This window comes from Globicephala melas, chromosome 12, assembly GCF_963455315.2.
Source record: "Globicephala melas chromosome 12, mGloMel1.2, whole genome shotgun sequence".
Classification (NCBI taxonomy): Eukaryota; Metazoa; Chordata; class Mammalia; order Artiodactyla; family Delphinidae; genus Globicephala; species Globicephala melas.
In genome coordinates, this window is record NC_083325.1 from 15,480,384 (window position 1) to 15,496,695 (window position 16,312).

Here is a 16,312-nt window from a genome sequence, read left to right on the forward strand (position 1 = left end):
AATTCACATTAAATCCAATCTTTTTGCTTATACTGCATTCTTCTGCTTTTTAACATTCTTTCCCAACATTGCCATATAATATTTTTGTGTTCTTATACAGAGCGGGGCGAAGTGCTGCAGTTACTGTAAATGCCCCAGGAGCCGTGACATCTCGTCCTTGAATTAACCTGTCCCTTCTTTCACCTAGAGCATCAACCCAGGCGCTGTAGGTGGGCACAGTCTTCAGAAATTGGAGGTATGGGCTGGGCCACTAGCTCCCCCAGCGGGGTCTTCCACAGCATGTCTTCACCTTGGCCATCCCCTTAATTTCTTATATTTTGACCAGAAATGGAAACTTGAATGAACTGTGTCCCTATGGCTGGCTGTGATGTTCAGACGCCGCAGACTCAGCTCTGTGTTTCCACCTGGGCCCAGGCCTGCTCGGGAGTCACCTTTCCTTTTACTGCTAGTCTTTATTTGGACACATTTCTTAAGCACTCAGCATGGGCTGGGCACGCTGTTTCTCATTTTTGGGATTCAAAGACAAAGCAGTTATTGATCCTGCCTTCCCCTGGCTCTGGGCGGCCCCTCTAAAGTCTAAAGCAAACTTAAAAAAAATAGGTCTTTTTGTACACATGCATGGATCCCACATGTGCTGCTGGGGTTCTGACCTCAGCTGGATCTGACCCTGCTTGGCTGCCTTTGGGGTCATAAGAGAAGCACTTCAAGGGATGCTGCAGCCGCATTTTGGCCCCATGTCCCTGCGAGCTCCTTTGAGACCCCGGCAGCCAGCTCTTGGTGGATCAGCTCCACAACACGCTAGACTTCAAGAATAACACCCAGCGTGTCTCTTTAGGAGGGGGAGGAGAGCTGTCTGTCCCTCCTCCAAAGAATCCACCTGCCAAGCAGGATTAGGTGAGGCAGAGTCTGCCTGGCTTGGTGGAAAGGGGGAAGGGGAAGAGGAAGTATCCGGGTGCGACTGGGGCAGCTGTTACCCGGGACGGGACTCTGCAAGGAGCCAGGTGAGGCCTCTGCAGGTGGAGGTGCTCTGTGGCCTAGGGATGGAGCAGGGGGCCTGTCCTGGACCCTGGAGGTGGATGTATCATGTCACACCATGGGCATTATGGCATCTCTGTTTTCCTATCTCCCTCCTGATGCTTCTGTGACACCCTCCCTCCCCACTCTCTTCCTTGAGGCCCTTCCCCTTTTTTGTTTTTTTTTGGCGGTACGAGGGCCTCGAGCCTGTCATGGCTCACGGGCCCAGCCGCTCCGCGGCATATGGGATCCTCCCGGACTGGGGCACGAACCCACGTCCCCTGCATCGGCAGGCGGACCCTCAACCACTGCGCCACCAGGGAAGCCCGAGGCCCTTCCCTTTTTATTCACAGCCACTCAGAGCTTAAAAGGGAGCGAGCAGGGCTCCGGCGTCAGCTTCAGCAGGGGCCTGGAATCACGAAATGTGGAGTTACCCCATTCCTGCCTTCCCTGACTCCCCCCTACATGAGAACCGGGCTCCTACCAGCCTCTGCTCTCCAGGGGAGTCTGGGTAGGTGAGGTTGCTTATCACTGTGCAGAATATCAGCAGTGAGGGCACTGCTGACTGACTTCTCAGGGAGAGGCCAGCTCTGGGGATGCCCTGTGCTGTCTGTGACTAGGCAGCCTTGTCTGCATTCGTTATGGTCATAGACTGGCTGCTGTGCAACAGGACTGCTGATATCTTTGACCTCCCCTCAGGTCCAGAAGTGATGTTGAGATGCTGTAGCGTGAAAATCCCTTCTGGATGGCCCCGCAAACCTAGCGCTGGGCAGAGAGAAAGGGTTTGTAGACATCTGAGACAATTTGTGACCGAACCCAAGCTCAGGGTCCTGATACCTGGCTGTGCCTCTCTGCCCCCACTCCCCCTTGTCAGCCCCTCATTTTGGGCTCTGATTCTGGCCCTCCCCTTCCCACCTCACACCTTCTCTACCTCCCCCAGCCCTCCCCCTCCCCCTTTCCCTGCTCTGCTCTGGGGTGTGACAGTTCAGAATCTAGGTGCCAGTGCCTGGAAGAGAGAAAAGACAAACAGTGGGCAATGAGAGAGAGAAGGACTATGCAGAAGAGACGAGGAGTAGTAAAGGGTCAGTCTTGTGTGATAGCGCAAGACTGGAGTTTTCATCTTGCTTTTCTGGTCTATTCCCTAGGACATGAAGTGAGAGTCGCTGTTAAATACCTTCAGTGGACATAAGGGGCTGTATTAGTTTGCTGGGGCTGGCATTACAAAGTGCCACAGACTGGGTGACTTAAGCAACGGAAATTAATTTGCTCCCAATTCTAGAGACCGCTGAAAGTCTGGGATCGAGGCGTCAGCAGGGTTGGTTTCTTCTGAGGGCCTCTTTCCTTGCCTTGTAGATGGACGTCTTCTCCCTGTGTCTTCACGTGGGCTTCCCTCTGTGTGTGTCTGTGTCCTAATTTCTTGTTCGTTCTTTAAAATTTTTATTTTATATTGGAGCATAGTTGATTAACAATGTTGTGTTAGTTTCAGGTGAACAGCAAAGTGATTCAGTTATACATATATAGGTATCTATTCTTTTTCAAATTCTTTTCCCATTTAGGTTATTACAGAATGTTGAGCAGCTTTCCCTGTGCTATACAGTAGATCCTTGTTGGTTACCTATTTTAAATACAGCAGTGTGTACATGTCAATCCCAAACTCCCAATCTATCCCTCCCCCCCCACCCTTCCCCCCTGGTAACCATAAGTTTGTTCACTAAGTCTGTGAGTCTGTTCCTGTTTTATCAATAAGTTCATTTGTATCATTTTATTTAGATTCCACATATAAGCAATATTATGGGATATTTGTCTTTCTCTGCCTGACTTCCTTCACTTAGTATGATAATCTCTAGGTCCACCCATGTTGCTGCAAATGGCATTATTTCATTCTTTTTAATGGCTGAGTAATATTCCATTGTATATATATACCACATCTTCTTTATCCATTCATCTGTCAATGGCCATTTAGGTTGCTTCCATGTCTTGACTATTGTAAACAGTGCTGCAGTGAACATTGGGGTGCATCTAATTTCTTGTTCTTATAAGCACACCAGTCATATTGAATTAGAGCCCACCCTAGTGACCTCATTTTAACTTACCTCTTTAAAGACCCTTCTCCAAATACAGTCACATTCTGAGGTACTGGGGGTTAGGGCTTCAGCATGAATTTTGGGGGGGAAACGATTCAGCCCATAATAAGGACCCAGGGTAAAGTTGCAGAGTTTGGGTGGTGGGGGGCAGATTTTGGCATCATTTCAAAGGTGTCTCATTGTAAGTATCCACCTCATGGTGAAAGCCTGTGTGTGCCATGGGGAGAGGCGAGGGGGTTCCAGCAGCGCTGAGTACACTGTAGGCATTTGCAGTGTGGCTGATTCTCTTGTAGCAAAGTGGTTTTTGAGGCTGTCACTAAAGGATGTTGTCACAGAACTTTAGGTGGCAGAAGTCATGGAATAAAATGGCAAGTTTAACTGGATGTTAATATTTATGGTATTAGAGGGTTTAGAGTGGAGCCAAAATGGAAGGAGATGTAAGAACTGCCACTGGTTAATTTAAAATGACCGACTAGAAAAGAGTGTCATCTAGGAACTTCCCTGGCGGTTCAGTGGTTAAGACTCTGTGCTTCCAATGCAGGGAGTGTGGGTTCGATTCCTGGTAGGGGAACTAAGATCCCACATGCTGCATGGTGTGGGGTAACGGGGGCGGGGGAGAAAAAAGCGTGTCATCTAGCTAGCTGGTTTTTCTCATTTTGTGTTATAATTGATTTTAAATGGTATCTTTAACCTTTTTGCAGGGGTCCTGTGTATCAAATTGACCCAGCAATCCAACTTCTATGAATTTATCCCATGAAATGATTGAGCAAATGACACAGATGTATGCTGGTTGTTATTAATTGCAGTGTGATTGATGCAATCCCAGCAGCCACTGGGAACTGGTTAAATTATGGTCTCTCCAGGTTGTTGAATCCCATATGGTTATTAAAGGTGCTTATGTAGATCATGGATTGCAGGGGCTGGGTAGGCAACACGCATGCATGAAACTGGCCTGTGTTGGGAGTGGGGAGTGACATGAATTGTGGCATTTGTGGGGTGAATATGCCAAGTGAAGAGGACAGTGGCTGCTTGGTCCTAGTCGATTGCTGGCCACGTAGAAATGGGCACCCAGTGTGGCCAGACCTTCCCATTTTTAAAATTCATAATTTGGAAGTATATTATATAATTTATTCTTTTTTCTCGTTTTAGTGAGATATAATTGACATATACCACCATGTAAGTTTAAGGTACAGTATAATGCTAGATTGTGAAATGATTACCACGATAAGTTTAGTTAACATCCATCATCTCCTATAGATAACCAAAAAAAAGGACAAAGAAAAAAATGTTTTTTTCCCTTGTGATGAGAATTCTTAGGATTGACTCTCTTACAAACTTTCATCGATAGCACACAGAAATGTTCACTGCAGTCGTCATGTTGCCTGTTACATCTCTAAGTACTTATTTATCTTATAACTGGAAGTTTGTTCTTTTTGACCACCTTCATCCAGTTGCCAGACTTTTCTATTTTTTTAAAAAGAGAAGTCAGAAGTCTGGGTTTTTCTGGGAAATGCCCTGGTTTTTAAATGTTGGTAAGTACCTAAAACAAAGTGAGCCCATTGTGTAGTACTAATAAGATTTAGCTGTGAGCTGGATCAGTCATTAGGGCCCCCACTTCCTACTTCTGAGGCGGAATGTTCTCAAAGTGTGTGCTGGGCCGGCCGCATCAGTGTCACCTTGGAATTGTTAGGAACGCACAATTTTGGGCCACACTCCAGACTTCCTGAATTAGAAGCTGTGGGGTGGGACTTGGCAATGTTTGGTCTAACCAGTCCTTCCAGGTGATTCGATGCACACTCAAGTTTGAGAACCATTGGTCTCTATTCTTGGTCACCATTCTGGTCCCTGTCCTTGTATTGCCTCTGAGTGTTACCTCAGGTTGCCAAAGATTCCTTTTTCTCCTCAATTAAGAGCATCTGTTGCCATATCCCCACTGGGCAGTTGTTCTTTTGCTGCCTTGTAGTGGCTTTTTATGTTTATTTAATTCTTAGATTGGTGTCTAACTTTCCATGTGTTTGTTTATTTCAGCTCCCAAACTAGCATGGAAACTCCTAGAGAGCAAGGTTCTTGATTTAACTTTTTTCTTTTTTTTTTTAAATGAGTCTAGCACAGTGCCTTGCACGGGTGATATTTCCTAATTGGAAGGTACTTTCTGAAGATCGTTGTTTTCTCATCACTCTGTCCGACCACGCTGTCTTAAACAACCAAAACCGCAGCATTGACTCTGCTGATTTGTTTCTGTCTTTTCCCTGACTTCTTCCCCTGTTAATCCTCCCAGAGTAACTTCTTTCCTGCCACCAGGGCAGGGAGGCTGGTTGCACAGTAATGGCAGGGTGCCTCTCCCAGCTTCCTGGTGGGTGGCTCCAGGGCCAGCAGCAGTGCAAGTTGGACGCACCTCATGGGGGCCGTGAGGTGTGTGCTCATAGGCTGTGGGGTGCCCTAGGGAGGCCTTCCCTTCCTTTCTAGGAGTGGTTTCCAGTTCTGTGGCACAGTTTTATAGCTTCTCTCCAAACCAGCCCTGAACCTCGAGAGCACCATGTAGACTGAAGAGCCTGAAAATGAAGGTGCCTTCCAGGCCTTCTGCTGCTGGTAGTTGAAGTGACCCACTGCAGGTGGGGTGGGCTCTCGATGTGGCCTCTGCTGGAGGAGGCCCACTTTCTGCAGCCACTGTGGTGACGTGACTGCTAAAGAATGTGATCGATGGGGGAAAGGTACAACAGTATTACTTTCTAATTGCTATCCAGCTTACTTTAATAAGCATATTAGCATTTGAGCTGATTTTCAAGGAAAAGCTAGGATTTACACAGGCAGAGGAAACAGGGGGAGATATTTCAGCTGGGCCAGCAGTGTAGGCGAGCCTGGCCTAAAGCACGCTGCGCTGGCCGAATGGGGGTGGGCTGGGCTGTGCAGGGGTGAGGTGTGATGAGGCTGGAGAACGAGTGTGAGGTAGGGACATCACTGCATGCTCTGAGGGCAGGGGGGCAACACTGGTGTTTTCCAGGGGAAGTGAGAGCATAAAGAGCAGAGTTGCAGGACATTTCACCTGGTAGCTGAGTGTGGGCTGGATGGGGCCAAGACACGGGTCACTTCTGCAGGGGTGTCAGAGGTAGTTAGCCTCTTGGCTGACAGCTTCAGTTGTGTTAGCCCTGGACTCTGGGCCATCAGGAGTGAGACACGTGGGGTCTGGGGAGTGAGACAGCTTGGGGAGGGGGATAGCTGCCATTTAGAGTTGTTCTCTGTGCGGACTTGATCGTGAGCATCATCTAGGTCGTTGTGTAAAGGAAAACCTACCATGATTGCTGATACTGGAGAAAATGCAAAGTAAGAGAAAGGCCAGAGGCAGGTTGGACTCTAGAAGTGTTGGCTGGAGTAGACACACACAACGTGAGAGCTGTGAGTTTCAGTTTTATTTGGGGACTTCCTGAGGACTATAGCTTGGGAGGCAGCCTCTCTGACAGCTCTGAGGAACTGCTCCCAAGAGGAACGGGGAGCAGTCAGTATAGATGTGATTTTGACGATGGCGGTACATTGGACCAAACACACATTTTGGTAAGAAGGCTGCTGCTAGGATGCAAGAATCCAGGTTTGCAAAAATTTTCTCCTAAAAATATCTGTCTGAAGGCCTGTTCTGCCAGTTTTCCCAGAGCACAGAGTGCCTCGTTCCTGATCTCTTCCTTGAGGTCAGGCTATGTTAAAGGTCAACAATTGCAGTGGCTAATGACTCAATCCTGGTACAGCCAGATGGCTAGTGACATTGTTTACTTGGCAGTGCCCCCTCATGATCATAAGTTTAATGTAGGTTTGGAAGGCATTTCCTGACTATTTTGTACCACAGTGCTAGGAATGCTCATTCCTAGGCCAGGCCGGGATTTTGCTGGTAGGCCATTCAATGTGCTATTACTGGACTAGGCCCTGTTAACAGTAGCGAAAAGTCTCTGGACCACCTGTCTTACTAGTCCGTGATGGTCCAGGAAAGATTCCCTCTTGTTGCTTCCTTCCATATCTATAGTTACACTATTATAATCATTGATCTCAAATAGAGCTATATATTGGGTCAATTGTTTCAAGTTGCCTAGTCATCGCTTTTATGGGAGTCTCAGTAACACATTTTGTAATGCAAGAAACAACGATCTTGTAAAATAGGTAGAATATAAGTAATATAGCTAGTAGCATTAATAGGACCAAAAGTAAGAATTTAAGCCAAGAATTTCCATTCGGTGCAGGCTACTATATTCCCAGTTGCCTGCCCAGTCTGTTCCACACCAGCACCAGCCCAATTTCCTAGTGTTATTAGTTTGATTAGCCTTGGATGGTTTAATTGTTCCCAACATAAGGGGACTTTTCAACTTAAATGATCACAGCCTGGTGTTAGCCATATAAATCCATCCCATAACTGAAGGAGGTTCTATTCTTTGACTGAAATTTAGCTCATTGCTCTGATTGGGCTTGAGTAACTTTTAAAGAAAATTCATATTTATGGTCACGGTCAGAACAAGTATGATTCCCATCGAGTGATGTCAATAATGGCCCGAACGGACCTACAGCCTGTCTTTCTTCTAGAATAAATTTCCTAAGGGCCATCCAGTTAGAGCCTTAGAGAAGAAAAATCCACCAAGGTAACCCCAAAGTACTGGATGTAGGTACTTGACCATAAACCCAACACTTGTATTAATTTTTAAAATCTGCCTGGGATTTGTGACCATGATAGAAAAACACTGATTTATGCAAAAGTCCAAGAAATTAAGAAAACACTGTAAATAGTCATGTGGGTCAGGTCTGGCATCTTGAGATAGCTGTCTACTTCTGATGTTATCTTCTTGTCCTGCTGTGGGTATAGTTTTCTCCTCTGTTTGAACATTGTTTTAAGGTGATTTTGAGGTCAGCAGTCCTCTCAATAGACCAGTCCAGTGCAGGGGCCCTTCCTAAGTGGGAAATATGAATCCAAGAGTCAATTCCCTTCAGTTTCACTTCGCATGAGCTAGTTAAGAGTACCCGATAAGGGTCCTTCCATCTAGGTTGGAGATAGTTCTTTAAATGATGCCTTTTCCTGTATGTACAATCTCCTGGTTGCAGCTCATGGGGCACCTGGTCTTCCTCCAAGGATAGAATACTGAGATAAGCTTCAGAAACAAACTTGGAATGTCCTTTTAATAATTCATTTAAACGTAACAGTCATGTAATATAACCACAAGGAACTCTCTGGGAAGTGAGTAGAGGCAGTAAATACAGACCTCAGTGAACAAAACTATCATTTACCATTCACTGAAACATAATCTTTTTCTCTCTAAAATTACCCTAATCTCTACCACATACAGCCAAATTAAGATTAATTTGTTTGCAAAATAAGGCTGGTTAATGGATCACATAGGCTCTTTTAAACTGGCTGGGCTGGAGCTTTTCATAAGGAACCTCAGGTTGAGGTTTTTTTTTTTTTTTGCTGTATGCGGGCCTCTCACTGCTGTGGCTTCTCCCGTCGCGGAGCACAGGCTCCGGACGCGCGGGCTCAGCGGCCATGGCTCACGGGCCCAGCCGCTCCGCGGCATGCGGGACCTTCCCAGACCGGGGCACGAACCCGCGTCCCCTGCATCGGCAGGCGGACTCTCAACCACTGCGCCACCAGGGAAACCCCCAGATTGAGTTTCTAAAAGGCCTCCCAAGACCAGGAAAGCCACACCTAGGGCTTGCCAAAGATTCTGCCTGTGATTTGGGTGAATTCCTGTGTTCCTGAGGTCCCCAGAATATCTTGCGATTCCTGCACCTGTCAGGAGGTGACCTTTCTTATTCATCTGATAAGGCTGCTGGGAACATAAGTTTCCCAATTTCTGGAGGGATCAGGTAGAGAGAAAAGATAAATGTTTCAATTCTGCTTACAAAGGTATAATTTACCATGTGGCTGTAAGTCATAATTAGCTTGAGGGGAAAGGTTTCCTTATATCTGGAAAACACAGATTAAAAGTCAGTAATATTTCAGACAAAAACTATAAAAATTATGACGATATTCACCAGTTCACTCATTCCTATGTAACTGATCTTTTTTGCTAACAGTTTTATGAAGCCGTCAGGCTTTCCATTAGGATTCTTTAATTTCTTACTCAGTTCAGTGGTACGATCCAAAATTTATCAGAAATCTGTTCTTGTCAGAAAGTTCTTTCTATGAATCTTCTTGAAGATGAAGGATTTTTTGCAAAAGCACCAAAGTAAAACAATAACTGTCTATAAATGAGAAAATTCTTTGAAAGGCATAGTTTAAACACCTGATTACAATGCAATGGGCAAGGAAACTTGGCTATGCTGTGACATACAGCGTTTTTTCCTTTTCTCAGTCTCAGGAATTGGAGATGGTCTGATAAGATAAGAATTCCTGTGCACAGGGAAAGAAATACAAATTTTTCCTAGAAGGACTTGTTCCCTTAGGGTCAGAATTCTGAACAGATGTTTTATCAAGCTAGCTTTCTCTAAGTTAACTGCGTATGCAAGAAAAGAGCCACATTTGGGCCATTTTCAGTGTGATATTTCCTTTAATACCCAATTAAATAACTAACTTGTAAGTATAAGTTTCGTTAAGTACATACACCTGGCTGGAGTGTTCGCTGGAGGCTGGATTTCTGATGCCCCTTGTTTAGGAACGACTTTAGGCCTGCCCACCTAGTCACCCAGTCCAGACTGCCCAGTGTCTTTCAACTGAGCAAATCCCAGTGTCTTTCAGCTGGGCTCCCCCAGTATCTTTCAGCTGGGGGGAGGCCACCTTTTTTCCCAGTGTCTTTCAACTGGTGGGCTAGGTACTTGTTATATATCACCAAATAGAGCTCAGGATCATCAACCAGTTCTCAGGAGATCCAAGAACCAGGGGAGGCTTACTTAAATTCGTTTGGACCTGCTGAGGAGGTGGATGGGCACAAAGGACCCTGCTGGTACCAAGGCTCTGGATCCTTATAGAGTTCAGGTGAAGGAGAGAAGTCTGCTCTGGGTCCCTTTGTGGTGGTTAAAGCTGTTGACTGAAATAAAAACACTTGTGAGAGACGTGTTTCAGTTTTATTTGGGGAATTACTAGAACTATAGCCCAGGAGGCAGCCTCTCACATAACTCTGAGGAACTGCTTCCAAGAGGTAAGTGGGGCAGTCAGTCTATAAGTGATTTGACGAAGGGGGTACGTGCAACCAGGCACACATCTTGGTAAGAAGGTTGATGCTAGTCACAAGGAACAGGTGTCTCTGTTAATGATTTTAGCGCTTTTCTAAGTATGGGAAGATGCTAGAATCCAGGTTCATAAAACATTTCTCCTAAAAATATCTGTCTGAAACCCTGTTCTGCCAGTTTTCCCAGAGCACAGGGTACCTCATTTCTGATCTCCACCTGGAACTCCTTTCAGGATGTGTTGAAGGTCAGTGACTGCAGTGGCAAGTGACTCAATCCTTGTAGAGCCAGATGGCGAGCGACATTCTTTATGGCAGAAGCAAATACAGTGTGTAGCCATTTTGTGAGCTGCTTACCACATATGCCTAAGTAGGCCCAATAGCCGGTCCAGATGTGGTTAAGTGTGTGAAGTTAGCTTTATTGTGCTTTTCATTTCGTTCTTCATATCATTCTTCATAGCTTATTGCTCCTGGGGCTTGTCTGTCTTGTTGGTCTTGTTTATTTTGTTTTCCTTTTAACAATTTAAAGGAAAATTACCTTTCAGGGCAGTAGAAATGAAAAGAATGGAAATTTCTAGGAAGGGACTGAGACAGTCCTGAAGCACTTAGCAGAGGTTGTAACTTTCACTGGGCCTTAGAGATGGAGAGATTGGTGTTAATTCTTATCATTACCCCAGCATGGTGTGGGATTTGGGGAAAGGAGGTGTGCTAGTCTGCTTGGGCTGCCATCACAGGCTACTATAGACTGTGTGGTTTAAACAACAGAAACTGATTTCCTCACAGTGCTGGAGGTTCACAATACAAAATCAAAGTGCTGGCTGGTTGGTTTCTGATGAGGCCTCTCTCCTCAGTTTGCAGATGGCTGCCTTCTTGCTGGTTCCTCACATGGCCTTTTCTCTGCACAGAGAGAGAGAGAGGTCACCAATCCTATTGGATCAGGGCCCCACCCAAATGACCTCATTTAACCTTTCTTTTTTTTTTAAAGACCACATATATATATATATATTTTTAATTTTTATTTATTTATTTATTTATTTTTGGCTGCGTTGGGTCTTCATTGATGCGTGTGGGCTTTCTCTAGTTGCGGCGAGCGGGGGCTGCTCTTTGTTGTGGTGCGCGGGCTTCTTATTGCAGTGGCTTCTCTTGTTGTGGAGCACGGGCTCTAGGCACGTGGGCTTCAGTAGTTGTGGCACGTGGGCTCAGTAGTTGTGGCTCACGGGCTCTAGAGCGCAGGCTCAGTAGTGTGGCACACAAGCTTAGTTGCTCCGCGGCATGTGGGATCTTCCCGGACCAGGGATCGAAACTGTGTCCCCTGTGTTGGCAGGCAGATTCTTATCCACTGCGCCACCAGGTAAGCCCAACCTCATTTAACCTTAATTATCATCTCCAAATACAGTCATAGTGAGTGTTAGAGCTTCAGCCTATGAATTGGGGGTGTGGGGGGGCACAGTTCAGTCCACATCCATAACAGGAGACAGATGTGCTCAGTCAGCCATGAAGTCAGGGCAGGATATGGGCTGGGTGGAAGGGGTGGGTGGTCGGGGAACCTGACCAAGGGAGGAGAGGGCTTGGAGGGTGTGCAGGAAGGCGGTGGCAGGGATTGCAGAAGAAGAGGCCCAGTCTGCCTGGTGCGTTCTTCCAGGTTCCCTCCCTGTCCTCACCTGGTATTCCGGAATTGTCATCATTTACCAAACGACACTTCTTCAGGTCGGAACATCCCTGAAAATCAGTTTCTCTGGTCCTTATGCTTGAATCCTTTGTCTGAGAAGAACTCAGGTCCAAGTTTTGAGAAGCATCTTTCTCCCCCTGAAAAGCAGACCTCATGTTCAGAGATGTGTGTGGAAGCTTTAGTTCCTAAGTCTGGCACCATCTATTAACATGACAGAAAAGGAGCAGGATTTTCTCCGTCGTCTTGCCATGAGGGTTCGGTCTAGAATCTTCCAAGGGCATAGTCCCCTTTCAGGTAAAGAAGGAGAAAAGATTTTTTTTTTTTTTTCAGTACACGGGCCTCTCACTGTTGTGGCCTCTCCCGTTGCGGAGCACAGGCTCCGGATGCACAGGCTCAGCGGCCATGGCTCACGGGCCCAGCCGCCCCGCGGCATGTGGGATCTTCCCGGACCGGGGCACGAACCCGCGCCCCCTGCATCGTCAGGCGGACTCTCAACCACTGCGCCACCAGGGAAGCCCCTGGAAAAGCGATTTTTAAGTGTGGCTGGGAAAGGGGGAAATAAATGAGCTTGAGGGGGACGTCCTGACTGCGTGGATACCCAGGTGAGGTGGGAGAGGCAAGGACCGGAAATCCTCAAGGTGTCTTGAAAAATTATGCGGGCGGAATGTTCTGAGGATGAGAGAGATCTTCCCCTCTGCTCCCCAACTATACTTCAAGGGACCGAATGGCTCTCAAAAGTGAACTAAGAAAAAAAGAAGACGCAACAACCCAACGCCCCAGAAGGTGAGGGCTGCGCCTGGACAGATGCCAGGGGCTTTGTTTGAGAGCTGGGCGGCTGGGGGCGGGGTGAGGTGGGGCTGACGGGAGCCGCATAATGGGCGGTGCCTTTCATATTCAGAGCAGCCCTTTGATCGGAGGGCGGTGAAAGTGCTGGAAAGTGGAGAGGCTCGAAGGGAGTGGGAGGCCTTTATCTTCGACAAAAAAGGCATCTGCCGGACCCCAGCCCCCTCGCCCGCCCCTTCAGCCTGTGGGCTCCCGCAACAATGTCCCAACTGGGACCTGGGTCTCCCCACAGCTGAAGAAGTCTCGGGAAAGAGAAAGAAGTCTGCTGCACGTGTTGGACAGAGAGCTTAATGGATTCTTTCCACAAGCCTAGAAAGAAAGGGAGAGAGAAGAGGGGATGTGGGGAGGCAAGGGGAGAGTGGAAAGGGAGACATGGCGGGGAGAGTGGGGAAGGAAGGGTGGCATTTGAACACTGAATTAAACTGTCAGGTAATAAGCTTGTTACTTCTTCCAGTGAACACAACTTTTCAGAAGACAGTGCAGATGGGGTGAGTGTGTGTCATTGGAGGGAAGGGGAAGAGTGAATTCAGCTGACAAGACATGGTTTTGGGTGGACTGATCATGTTTTTTCTAAAAGACAGTATAATAAAAGACAAACACTGAAGTGAAAGGAGAAATCTGTCTATCTAGCTGTGTTTTCGAAGGGGAAAAGTAAGTCCCTTTAAGTCTTTGCACTGTTAGAAACTTCATGCTAATTGGAGTTTTATCATAATTGCAATAATTTCCACTAGTTCTTCCTTTCTTGCTGTCTCTTAACCCCTCATACAATCTCAACCAATGCAGATTAAGAGACTTGAAACAAAACAATTGCTTTTTGGCCTGGAGATGAGTATTTTCGGCTTGTGGATGATTTTTTGTCTATTCTGTGGGGTAGATGTACTCTTTGGGTGTAAATCTCGTGGTTCACCCAGTGCTATACCATTGAGTCAGATGTCCACCCAGGTGTAACTGGCATGGCCTGGGGAGGGAGGGGACAGGCAGAATCACATCCCATGTAGGGCTGTCTCTTCAGGGGCTGTGGTTTGGGTAGAGGGTTGGGGGAGGAGGGAGCACAGTGATTTGGCACTTCTGGAACACCTAGCCGGAGAAAAAAGTCTGAAATAAGAGGATGGTTTTGTGGAGTTTTTTTCCCCAGTGGTGGAAATTGACCCGACACAGTGATCTGGGTGAGGGCCATTAATTAACAGACATGGAAAGCTCCATGGAGCCTCATGGCCTGTGCTGAGGGGGGAGAAACAAGGGAGGCAGAGAGGACAGAAAGTGAGACCAGGGCGTCTGCTTCCCTCGCTTCCTGAGATGGAGAAACTCAAGGACTTATAAGTAGATGACCATCTGAGGTCATCACATCCAATCTCCTGCTCTGTTGGGGGCAAGAATCCTCTCTATGCGGTCTTTCCAATTTTTTTTTACGGCTTCATTCACTTTATTTTTCTCATATAAAACTATGTGGTGACTACAGCTGGAGCCTGAGTCCTCTGCACGGAAACTCTGGTGTGGATCTTTGCAAGATGGTCAGTGAATTCCTGATACGGAGAGTTGGTGAACACTGTCTCTTTCCAGAGATCAGGAGTGAGATAACTGTAGGTCTTGGAAATGGCATCAAAAGTGGCCTTGGCAAAGTTGCCCAGGGTGGCAGTGCAGCCCCTGGCAGAGGTGTAGCAGTCGTCAGTTGCAGCGATCATCAGTAGTATCTTGGGCACAGGGGCTGAGACGATGCCAGTACCCCTGGGGCCAGGGATAAGGCACGTGAGCACAGAGCCACGGCGGCCAGTCACCTTGCAAGTTACAGTATGGGACTTGCTGATTTGTTTCCCCAGTAGCCTCGGCACACGGCCATGATGGAGAGCTTGGCCAGAATGGTGGCCCCATGGAAGGCAGTGGCTATCTGCTTAGAGCTCTTGACACCCAAACCGACATGTCCATTGTAATCCCCAATGGTGACAAATGCCTTGAACCTGGTCTGCTGGCCAGCACGGGTCTGCTTTTGCACAGGCATAATCTTGAAAACCTCCTGCTTGAGGGATGTACCTAGGAAAAAGTCAGTGATCTCAGATTCCTTGATGGGCAGAGGGAAGAGACAGCTCTCCTCCAGGGACTTGATCTTCAGGTCCTTAACCAGGCGGCCCAGCTTGGTGACGGGGAGCCACTCCTGCTTCTCAGTCTTGCCTCCGTGTGCTCTGAGGCCCCGACCCTGGCTGTGACCCTGACCCCGGACGCCGCTGCCAAAGCTTCTGCGGAAGTCACCGGGGCTTCCCATTCCAGGGCCCCCAGGGGCCTCTGGGCCCTCTCCCAGCACCGGCGTCATACGCCATTTGGTGTTTTTACGAAGAAGAAGGGTCATTCCAATTTTTTTTTTTAACATCTTTATTGGAGTATAATTGCTTTACAGTAGGGTGTTAGTTTCTGCTCTATAACAAAGTGAATCAGCTATACATATACATATATCTCCATATCTTCTCCCTCTTGGGTCATTCCAATTTTGATTGAACAGTCCCAGTGTCAGAGAGAGCTCTGTTACAGTTCCCCAGGGAACATCCTTGTGCACTAATGAAACAGGAGGGAGAGGGGCAGGGCACAACCTTTAAAAGAATGACATAGCCATAGGACATGATGAAAACTAGTGAGAACCAACTGGGTCCAAGATGGCGGAAGACTTGACTTCCAGTGGACCTTGAGCCTCATTATAATATATTAGCATATGCTAATGACACACCCATCGGCGCCATGACAGTTTTGAGGCCCATCATAAAAGGCTGAAAAGTGGGCCGTGGCCCAATTCCTGGAAATCCCCGCCCCTTCCCCCAAATAGTTGGAATAATCCTCCCACTCATTAGCCTATGAAATTACCCAGCCCATAAAAACTAACCACCCCATATTTCGAGGCCTCTTGCTTCTTGCCTTTCAGTGACCCACACTCTGTCTGTGGAGTGTATTTCTCTCTAAATAAGTCTGATTCTTACCTATCACTTCATCTTCAAATTCTTTCACGATGAAGAAAGAACCTTAAATTCACTGGCGACACTATCATATTTATTACACACTTGTGCTTGTATTTCCATAGGTGTGATTCCTAGAAGTGGGACATGTACTTTTTCTCTTTTCATGGCTGCTCACAAATTATGCATGTGTGGAAGCACACACTGTATTGATACATACAAAAATGAGTACATGGCAATCATGGCGAGACAGGGAGCTCAAAAAGAAGGAAGGACTTTCTAATAGTTAAAAATGTCTCACGATAGAGCAGAGCACATGACTTGGGGTAATAGGGGTTCAAAAAGTAGAGCTTGGCACACTCTGGAGACCACTGGGAACCTCTCCAAGGAGGCAGATCCCCCACTGGTGGCTTCTGTGAGTCCTTCCAAATACAATGCATTTTCTAGGTGAGGCTTGGAGAACAACAAAGGTTTTGCAGGACCCATTCAGAAGCACTCTGAGCCCATCTCCTTGCAGAGGATTGCACTGGGCTCTGCCTGTCCTCTGCTGTAGACACAGGCCTATCTACTGTATCCCCAGCTGGGATGGCCTGGATGCCGCTGGGACCCTCCCCTGGTGCCCTCAAGAGGTAA

General features: G+C 47.2%; 1 protein-coding gene and 1 pseudogene across 1 annotated transcript in view; one reads left to right on the forward strand and one right to left on the reverse strand.

The window, feature by feature from the left end:
- TRABD2A (TraB domain containing 2A) overlaps positions 1-16,312 on the forward strand; it is a 53,907-nt gene that overhangs the window by 12,147 nt on the left and 25,448 nt on the right. Inside the window, 1 exon segment of the mRNA XM_030837546.3 lies at positions 12,799-12,927. Coding sequence (XP_030693406.1) covers positions 12,799-12,927 — 129 coding nt within the window.
- Positions 14,186-15,055, reverse strand: LOC115842523 (small ribosomal subunit protein uS5 pseudogene; annotated as a pseudogene).